At 44.8% G+C, this 10334-nt stretch overlaps 1 protein-coding gene across 1 annotated transcript in view; it reads left to right on the top strand.

Annotated features, from left to right (window-relative positions):
- The first annotated feature begins 1167 nt into the window (after positions 1–1167).
- Positions 1168–10334, top strand: part of SLC34A2 (solute carrier family 34 member 2) — a 28115-nt gene continuing 18948 nt past the window's right edge. The window contains exons 1-3 of the mRNA XM_056855648.1: positions 1168–1282; positions 1524–1664; positions 6623–6751. Coding sequence (XP_056711626.1) covers positions 1180–1282; positions 1524–1664; positions 6623–6751 — 373 coding nt within the window. The 5' untranslated portion in view covers positions 1168–1179. The remainder of the gene's footprint in view (positions 1283–1523; positions 1665–6622; positions 6752–10334) is intronic.

Raw genomic sequence — 10334 nt, 5'->3', positions numbered from 1 at the left:
ACACACGCACACATTCCCGATATATGAGCACAACAGCCTCCCGCCAGAGGAGAGGGGGGACCTGGCAGCCCTATTGCCTAAGTGGGCAAAAAAAATATTTGGATTGTTATAAGATTTGGATAAATCAGAACAATGTGATTCCATTTGATAGTATATGTAGAAACAGTGACATTCAAATATCATGGTTTTAATACATTGAGATCAGTTCTAAGAAATTTATGAATTGGAAACTTTTCTGGTGCAGCCTCAAAAGCATGTTTTTTTTCCAAATCTTGATGGTATGATTATTAGTGTTGGAACAATGTAATGGTTTTGTTAAGTTAGGGTCTAGATAGCAGAATTCCAAAAACTCCTGAAACTTTGTTGTTAAATTATGTTCCTTTAATCCCGAACAATTTACAATTTGTTTTACTAACTCTAATTACGGCAGCAAGATTGGTGTATGCAAGGTACTGGAAGTCAAAGAAGATCCTGAAAATCCAAGAATGGATATGTAAATTAAATTAAATGTATTTAATGATTACACTTACATCTCTTCTGTATGGTAAATTTTTTGATGAAATGTGGTTCCTATAGTTGCACGTTATCAATTGTATTCAGGCAACATTTCTTGATATGTCATGAGTTTGTGATTGCTGTATATTTTTATATACAATAAAAATAAAAAAGGAATGTCTCTTCCAATATCTTTAAGATCATTGGAAGAGAGAGCTTCTACATTAAAAGAATCCTTTCTCAGGCTGGATATTCTAAAAGCTGCGGGGAAGGGAATTTCTCCATGCCAATATATTCTTTTGCAATAATTCCCAAAGATTATTTCTTACAGAAAATGCATTCATTCACAGAGATTATTCCTTCTCTTTTATTTAATTAGCTCTCTTTCTACTGTGTGGGAAATACTTTAAAAGGCTTTTAAGGAGAGCCAGTGTGGTCTAGCGGTTAAGAACGGTTTGATTCCCCACTTCTCCACTTCCAGCTTGCCTGGGCTAGTCACAGTTCTCTCAGAACTCTCTCAGCCCCACCTACCTCACCAGGTGTCTGTTGTGGGGGGGAAGGAAAGGAAGGGAAGGTGATTGTAAGCTGCTTTGAGACTCCTTCAGGTGGGGTATAAAAACCAACTCTTTTTCTTCTTCTTTGTTGGCCTTTTCCCAATCTCTCTTTCTCTCTTCATTTCAGAGTATGGCTCCGTGGCCTGAATTAGAAGACACTAATAAATATATCGAAGATCCCTGTTCCAAACAAGATCAAATTATGACCCAAAAAGAGGACAATATTTCAAAAGGTAAACAAAAATCCCTTCTCCTCTATACACAATTGCCATGAACCAGCCAAAGTAAAGCACTTTTGACTCCTATTGTTTCCAAGGAAGAGTGACACAGGCGGGTCACCCTTTCCCCACTGAAATCAACAGCACTTGAAAGTGTTTGATTTTAGTCTGACCGTTCAATTGCTAAATTGCCTTCATGCCATTTCATCTGAGGACAGATACCACGATTGCATCAACGTCTGACTTTGCTCCTCAGGTGAGGCCGTTTCCTTAGGGAACCAGATGGAGCTTTTGCCTGCGTACTCCACTGTTGCCTTGACAACTGATCAAGAACCCGAGGATGAAGTGGACCCTTGGGATATGCCCGTGCTGCAGAACACCGGGGTCAGGTGGTCAGGTAAGAACCAAGTATTGGTAGGGTTGCCAACCTCCAGGTACTAAAGGGAACAATAAACCTACGCTGAACTTAGTAAGACTGAAGGAAACAACAGCACATGGGCTCTATACTGATAAAACTTCAACTGAAGTGTAAACAGTTGTCAGGCCTGCTTTCCACTGCTCTCAGCAGCCTGTCAGACTGGGAATGTTTTTGGTTTCGGTTCCACCAGATGCGTCTCAAGGCCGAGGCTGCTAACTGTTACATTCCTATTCCAGCGCTATCTTCCGTGGGAACGGCTCCTCGTTAGGAGGGGGGTTGCCATGACTCGTTATGACTAATGCTTTCCCATATAGGCCCTGGACTGTGCTACCAATTCCCATTCGTGCCAAGTTACCTGTTGGCTCTGTAAGCCTTTTAGGTTTTTGTTTAATAAATCAACTCTTTTTTGGACTACTCGTCTGTGGATGTTGTTTATAAAATTACTACAGGGACAAGTGCTCACAACAATATACCAAACGGTCTTAAATAATCTATCAATCACTATAACATACAGCCATGAAGGGCAGCCATGAAGGAGCTAGAAAAGATTTTGAAGTGTAAGGATGTGTCACTGGCCACCAAGACTAGATTAATTCATGCCATTGTATTTCCTATTACTATGTATGGGTGTGAAAGCTAAACAGTGAAGAAAGCTGATAGGAAGAAAATAGATTCCTTTGAAATGTGGTGTTGGAGGAGAGTGTTACGGATACCTTGGACTGCCAAAAAAACAAATCAGTGGGTTCAGGTCAAATCAAGCCTGAACTGACCCTAGAAGCTAAACTGACTAAACTGGGGCTATCGTATTTTGGTCACGAGACAACAAGAGTAACTGGAAAAGACAGTCATGCTAGGAAAAGTTGAGGGCAACAGGAAAAAAGGAAGACCCAACAAGAGATGGACTGACTCAATAAAGGAAGCCACAGCCCTCAATTTGCAAGATCTGAGCAAGGCTGTCAAAGATAGGACATTTTGGAGGACTTTCATTCATAGGGTCGCCATGAGTCGAAAGCGACTTGACAGCACTTAACACACACACACTTAACATACAATCATACCTCCACCAGTGTCAGAAATGAAAACCTTATTTATATAGGTATTATAATCCTACCACATCCACAGAAATATAGGTATTATAATCCTACCACATCCACAGAAATGTAAATAATAGCCCCAAAGGGCTTACATAAGTATTTGCCCCAAGAGAGCTTGTATAAGAAATTAATATAGGTACTAATTCATACCCCTGGTTATACAAACATAAATCTTTGCCCAAAAGGGCTTACATGAACACTTATGGAGACAATCCATTACTCCAACACTCAAGGAAAAACGACTCTTATGAAGGAACAACAAAGAGTCCAATAATTTTGTAATGAAAGCACGAGATGCTGAAGGGTTGAGGCTGGAAGCAGAGCAAGGCAGCAAGGACATACGTTTCAATCCTATCCTTCATCAGCTTGCTTGACATGCAATCCCGTCAATGCTTTGAAATTCTGTTACAGAGTATTTAAGTAATACATTTAAGTATTTATACTGCTAAAAAATAGGTGTTACAGGCAGACAATCCAAAATATAAAACTTATCCAATTTAGCCATGTCTTAAACAAATCCACGCAGACAGCTCTCCCGGCGCGATGGAGAGTTGCTGCCCCAGGATGAATTAAATAACAACAGCTGTGCGAGCAAATGTAAGGGCTGCTGTAGTCATTTAAAGCAACATAAGCAAATAATACATAATGGCAAGTCTCAGACAAAACAAGATAAATCAAACTCCGTGTTTAAACCTCTTGGAATTAAGGTCTTAAAAAGGAAGATGAACTTCATTTCTTGTCTCAAGAGAATCTTCATAATGTCTTGAGTTTGAAAAGGTTTGGGATAGAACTGCCAGAGGATAAAAAATCTAAGATCTTGATCTGTGTGGCCATGGGAAATATAATGTTCTATTCCTGGGGCCTCTTTTGTCCAGGCCCTGATCCTGGCTCTATGTTCACCAATTCTAAGCCTAACTTGTCTAGTGGTACATGCAATATACATCTTAGGGTATGAGCAAACCAGAACATAAACCACTTGGTGGGAACTGCAATTAGAAAAATGCCTGAGTGTGTATGTTTGGTATATTGTTTACACTTCAGTTGAAGTTTTATCAATATAGAGCCCACGTGCTGTTGTTTCCTTCAGCCTCCAGGTACTAGCTGGAGATCTGCTATTACAACTGATCTCCAGCCGAGAGAGATCAGCTCACCTGGAGAAAATGGCTGCTTTGGCAATTGGACTCTATGGCATTGAAGTCCCTCCCCTCCCCAAACCCTGCCCTCCTCAGGCTTCTCCCCCAAAACCTCCCGCCAGTGGCAAAGAGGGACTTGGCAACCCTAAGCATTGTGGAAGTGGCTGAATTGCATTTGTCTTCCCACTCTCCACTACCCCCCCCCATTTTATTTCTTTCACTTCCCAAAGGTTAATTTTCTGATTGTTTAAGAACATACATAAGAACATAAGAAAGGCCATGCTGAATCAGACCAAGGCCCAACAAGTCAACCTGCGCACATCTCTTGCCTAGGACCCCCTATGGTTAGGGTCACTGTGAGCTCAACAGCACATTATTTTTTATGCCAGTTCCCCCATTAGTAATACAAAAATATTGTAGTATCATTGAATCACAGAATCATAGAGTTGGAAGGGGCCACACAGGCCATCTAGTCCAACCGCCCACTTAATGCAGGATCAGCCTAGAGCATCCCTGATAGGTGATTGTCCAGCCTCTGCTTAAAGACTGCCAGTAGGGGGGAGCTCACCACCTCCCTAGCTAGCTGATTAGGGCTGTTGAAAAAAAATCGGTATAATTCAGATTTGGCCAAATTTGGCCATTTTTTTTGGGAAGTGCCGAATTCCAAACTCCCCATATTCATATTCGGGGAATTCAACCATTTAAATCAATTTAAAACTAATTCTCGACTTTCTGTGGCTCGGGGGGGGGGCATTTTTGAGGTAGAGATCCCAAATTTTCAGGTTAGCTTGAAGGGACCCTCCTTGCAAGAACCCCCAAGTTTGGTGAAGATTGGGACAGGGGGTCCGGAGTTATGGGGTCTGGAAGGGGTCCCCCCATCCGCCCATAGGAATGAATAGAAGCCGGCTGCTATTCTTTCCTATGGGCGGATGGGGGACCCCTTCCAGACCCCATAACCCTGGACCCCCTGATACAAACCACACCAAACTTGGCGGTTCCTGCAAGGAGGGTCCCTCCAAGCAACCCTGAAAGTTTGGGACTTCTACCTCAAAAAATGGCCCCCCAGGAGTTGTGCAAAAAATTTCCTATTCATCTGAACGATGGGGAAAATGTTATCACTTTCTCTTTTGTGGTTTCTCCCACGCCCACATAAGAGGAAGTGTTAACAAAAAATTTCCCATCATTTAGAACAGCTCCTGGGGGGGCATTTTATTTGGGAAGTGCCAAATTCCAAACTCTCCCTATTCGTATTCAGGGAATTCGAGAAATTGGGGGGAGATTGGGGGGGAAGGGAAGGGAAGGCGATCCTGGCCCCGGCGGGAGATTGGGGTGGAGATTGGGGGGTGGGGAAGGGAAGGCGATCACCCGGGAGATTGGGGGGAGATTGGGGGGCAGGGAAGGGAAGGTGATCCTGGCCCCCACCAGGGCCAAGATCGCCAGGGAGATTGGGGAGGAGATTGGGGGGTGGGGAAGGGGAGGTGATACTGGCCCCCGCCAGGGCCAGGATCGCTCAGGAGATTGGAAGTTTAGATTGGTGGGGCGGGAAAGGGAAGGCGATCCTGGCCCCCGCCGGGGCCAAAATTGCCCGGGAGATTGGGGGGAGATTGGGGGGTGGGGAAGGGAAGGTGATCCTGGCCCCCGCTAGGGCCAGGATCACCTGGGAGATTGGGGGGCGAGGAAGGTAAGGCAATCGTGGCCCCCACCGGGGCCAAGATCGCCCAGGAGATTGGGGGGAGATTGGGAGCGGGGAAGGGAAGGCGATCGTGGCCCCCACTGGGGCCAGAATTGCCCAGGAGAGAGGGGGGTGGCGGGGGAGGAGGGAGGCAGCCGGGTGAAGCTTCAAAAAGACTGACACTGCCTGGCTTAGCGGCGTGGATCTTTTTAAAGGTCCACCAGGCCGCCTCCTGGGACTTCCTGCGAAGCTCTTTTTTTTGTTTTTGTTTAGGGAGGCGGGAAAATGCCGATTCGGGAATGCCGAATTTATCCGAATAAATTCGGCGTTCCCCCAAACTCGCCAAATTTGGTGAGTTATTTTCCCTCCTTTTTTCAGTTTGGTTGCATCCAAACTGGAAACAGCCGAATTCGGCTTATTTCCAGTTCAGATGCAACCAGTTTGACAGTCCTATAGCTGATTCCACTGTCCAACAAGTCTTAAACTGTAAAAAAAGGTTTTCCTAATATTCAGCCGGTACCTTTCCACCCTCAATTTAAACCCATTATTGCGAGTCCTATCCTCTGCTGCCAACAGGAACAGCTCCCTGCCCTCCTCTAAGTGACAGCCCTTCAAATACTTAAAGAGAGCAATCACGTCCCCCCTCAACCGCCTCTTCTCTAGACTAAACATTCCCAAGTCCCCAAAATCTCCAGGTATTTCTCAAGCCAGAGCTGGCATGAGTGAGAAAAGTAAATTCCATTAAGTATTATTCTCTTATTTTTTCAGTTTCCATTAACCACATGGCATTAGGTTGTTTGAAAAAGGTTAGCTCAGATGTGATTTTTTTCTGTCTTATTGAGCTTTTAAAGCTTCATAAGGATTATTTAGCTACAGTTAACTTTTATCAACAGGAGCATTAATTCTGGCTTATCATCCACAGAGCTCATGGCGCTGGCCTTGACTTCATGGACTTACTGGGAACTGCTGTGCTGTGGGAAATGGAGCCTTTGATTCTCCACTCTTTTTATAAATAAACGTATTCTATGTTTTTTGCAGAATTGGATGGGAAAGGCAAAGTTCTGTGTGTATTCAAAAGCATAGGGAAGTTTATTCTCCTGCTTGGACTCCTCTACCTTTTTGTCTGCTCCTTGGATGTTCTCAGCTCAGCTTTCCAGTTAGTAGGAGGTATGCAAAAACAAACAAACAAAAAGATTATTGGGTGATGTTTAACATCTTTTGATTCTGTAAAATGGAACCTATTGAGTTAGGTATCACACCTGAAGAAGAACCACTTAAGACAGATAAGTATATAAAGAGAACCCCCACTCCCTTTTTTGCCAAGAGGTCTTTGGTTTCCAGAATTTCAGAATACTGTTGACTTTAGAGATTAGCAGTTCCATTTGATTTTAGAAGCGTCCTTTTATTTCCGTTGCCAATCATGCATGGCAAACACGCCTCCGTTGGGACACATGCATTAGTCACTCAAAACAAAAACAATAGAGTGTCCTATCACCTCATAAATATTTCCCAAATATATTGTGGCATGAGATTTTGTAGGTTAAAGCTTTCCTGCCTTGATGTATAAAGCAGGAAGTGGAGATGACTGGTGTGTGTGTGTGTGTGTACTGGTATTCATATGTGTACGTATGACAGGGTGGTGGTCAGCAGACATCTCAATATTCATCGTGAGAACCAGCGTGGTGTTGTGGTTAAGAGCAGTGGACTCTAATCTGGGGAACCAGGTTTGATCCCCCTGCTCCTCCACATGAGCGGTGGACTCTAACCTGGAGAACAGGGTTCGATTCCCCACGCCTCCACATTAAGCTTGCTGGGTGACTTTGGGCCAGTCACAGTGCTCTCAGAACTCTCTCAGCCCCACCTACAGCACAAGGAGCTTGTTGTGGGGAGGCGAAGGAAATGCGGTTATAAGCCACTTTGAGCCTCTTTAAGGTAGAGAAAAGCAGGGTATAAAAACCTTCTCCTCTTCTTTTCTTCATCTTTTACTCTTTCCCTTTAAAAAGGGTTTCCCATCCCCATCAGCCCAATAACTAGGGTTACCAACCTCCAGGTACTAGCTGGAGATCTCCTGCTATTACAACTGATCTCCAGCCAATAAAGATCAGTGCACCTGGAGAAAATGGCCGCTTTGGCAATTGGACTCTATGGCACTGAAACCCCTCCCCTCCCCAAACCCCGCCCTCCACCCCCAAAACCTCCCGCCAATGATGAAGAGGGACCTGGCAAACCTATGACTAACAGTAAGTGCCAGAAATTTGATGAATATTTTCACAGGCCCAACGGGCACTATTAAGGAATTTTGACATTTACCAATACATCTTAAAACTCTGTACCCACAATAAATCTTATAATGTCATCTGGTCTTTTCCTGGTTAGGAAAATTTACAATGCCATGGCTATAAATGTCAAAAACAAGTTTCATGAGGCAAACCCTTCTGACGTTTCCTGCTTGCCTTTCTAAATCTGCAACTGTTATTAGCACGTTGCAACATTCATCAAGTTTCCTACCTGTGTAGGGTTGCCAACCTCCAGGTGGTGGCTGGAGACCTCCCGCTATTACAACTGATCTCCAGGCGACAGAGATCAGTTCCCCTGGAGAAAATGACCACTTGGGCAATTGGACTCTATGGCATTGAAGTCCCTCCCCTTCCCAATCCCCACCCTCATCAGGCTCCACCACCAAAATCTCCAGGTATTTCTCAACCTGAGCTAGCAACCCTACTCTTGTATGAATGGAGCTACCAGCTGACAGACGAGGCAGAAAGGAGCAATTTTACTCCCTCCCCAGCGCAGCTTCCAGATCGGCCTGGCTCCATGTGGGTTCTGCGACCTCTGGAGTAAATTTTCCTGGAGCCAGAAATGGCTGCCAGAGAGAGGGGGCAGCCAGGAACACTGAAGAGCCTGGCAGGAAACTTGCAAGTTCCTCGTGGCGGATCGAACCTTTTAGAAAAACGCCGCTTTAATAAGTACATTTGCTAGACGGATTGATCCACTGTCTCCACTGCCTCCGATATAAATGCTTATCTTTGAAAACTCATTGTGTTCATGCCAAGCAAGTGAAAAGGGCAAGCTTCTGGTTTCTAGCATGCAGAATAGATGCCAAGGAAGTCTATTCAAGTCAACAGAGCCACGTTGGGGCTTTCAGCAGTATCCCTAAAGTTATTCATTGTCACTGAACTATTATTTTTTAACCTTGCAATGAAGAAACATTAACGAGTGGTGAAAAATGGTTGACTTTATCGCCTCTTAACTATGTCCCTTTGATGTCTAAAAAGTGGGATTTGCAGGAATGGGTGAAAAGCCCCACTGACTGTGAAACCATTTCACCTCTGATGATGGAGCACACAGTTGTTTTATTTGTGGTCCTAGTTTCCAAACACATATTTATGTTTTTATCGGATGCACATCTTGCCTTTCATCCAAGGAGCTCAGGGCAGCACATAGGAGATTATCCCAGTTTTATCCTCCCAGCTACCCCAGGAGGTGATACTGAACCAGGGGTCCCCAACCTTTTTGAGTCTGTGGGCACTTTTGGAATTTTGACACAGGGTGGTGGGAACAACCACAAAATAGTTGCCACAGAATGGCTTCTGCAGAAGAAGAAGAAGAGTTGGTTTTTATATGCCCACTTTCTCTACCACTTAAGGGAGAATCAGACTGGCTTACAATCTCCTTCCCTTCCTCTCCCCACAACAGGCACCCTGTGAGGTAGGTGGGGCTGAGAGAGCTCGAAGAGAGCTGTGACTAACCCAAGGTCACCCAGCTGGCTGCATGTGGAGGAGTGGGGAAACCAACCCGGTTCACCAGATTAGCCTCCGCTGCTCATGTGGATGAGTGGGGAATCAAACCCGGTTCTCCATATTAGAGTCCACCGCTCCAAACCACTGCTCTTAACCACTACACCACGCTGGCTCTCAGGTGGTAGAATCAGTCACAAAAGGCCAGCTATAGCTTAGCTTCAGTCACATGGTGAAGATCCTTGTGTTGTGGTGGCAACTCCTGCCAAAGCAACATTAAAAAAAATGTGCACAGCCAATCAGAAGCCTTGCTGGGCAAAAGCCCCACCTGGTCATGCCCACTTACAGAAAACACTTGGCAGGAGCCAAAGAAGGTGTCGGCACGCTCCATGGTGCCCACAGTCACAGCGTTGGGGACCCCTGTATTAAAAAAATGAAATGTTCATATTGGTTGCCCAATTGCTAGAATATTGACAATTGATTAATCAGAACCTTGATAATCCTACATCTGGTACTGCCAGCTCTCTGCCTATGGCTAATCACACACAAGTAGCCAATGCCACACACAAATCAAACTTTTCATACACTGGCAAACATATTCAGAGAGAACCGTGACTAGCCCAAGGTCACCCAGCGGGCTTTATGTGTATGAGGGGAGAAACCAACCTGGTTCACCAGATTAGAGTCCGCCGCTCATGTGGAGGAGTGGGGAATCAAACCCAGTTTTCCAGATTAGAGTCTGCCACTCATGTGAAGGAGTGGGGAAACCAACCTGAGTCCACCGCTCATATGGAGAAGTGGGGAATCCAATCTGGTTCTCCAGATTAGCGTCCACCGCTCTTAACCAGTATGCCACGCATTGTTATCATGCATGTACAGTACAGCCTTGGTAAAGGTGAACACAAACCCTGAAAAATTCTGCGGTCAGTTCAAACACACCAGAGCTATTCGAGCATGGTGAATAAGCATGTCACTCCTGTTCACAGAACAGTTACATCTGAAAAGGCCAAACT

This window comes from Euleptes europaea, chromosome 9 (assembly GCF_029931775.1).
Source record: "Euleptes europaea isolate rEulEur1 chromosome 9, rEulEur1.hap1, whole genome shotgun sequence".
Lineage (NCBI taxonomy): Eukaryota > Metazoa > Chordata > Lepidosauria > Squamata > Sphaerodactylidae > Euleptes > Euleptes europaea.
Note: the sequence above shows the minus strand (reverse complement) of the source record. Positions and strands in the feature narration are given on the sequence as shown.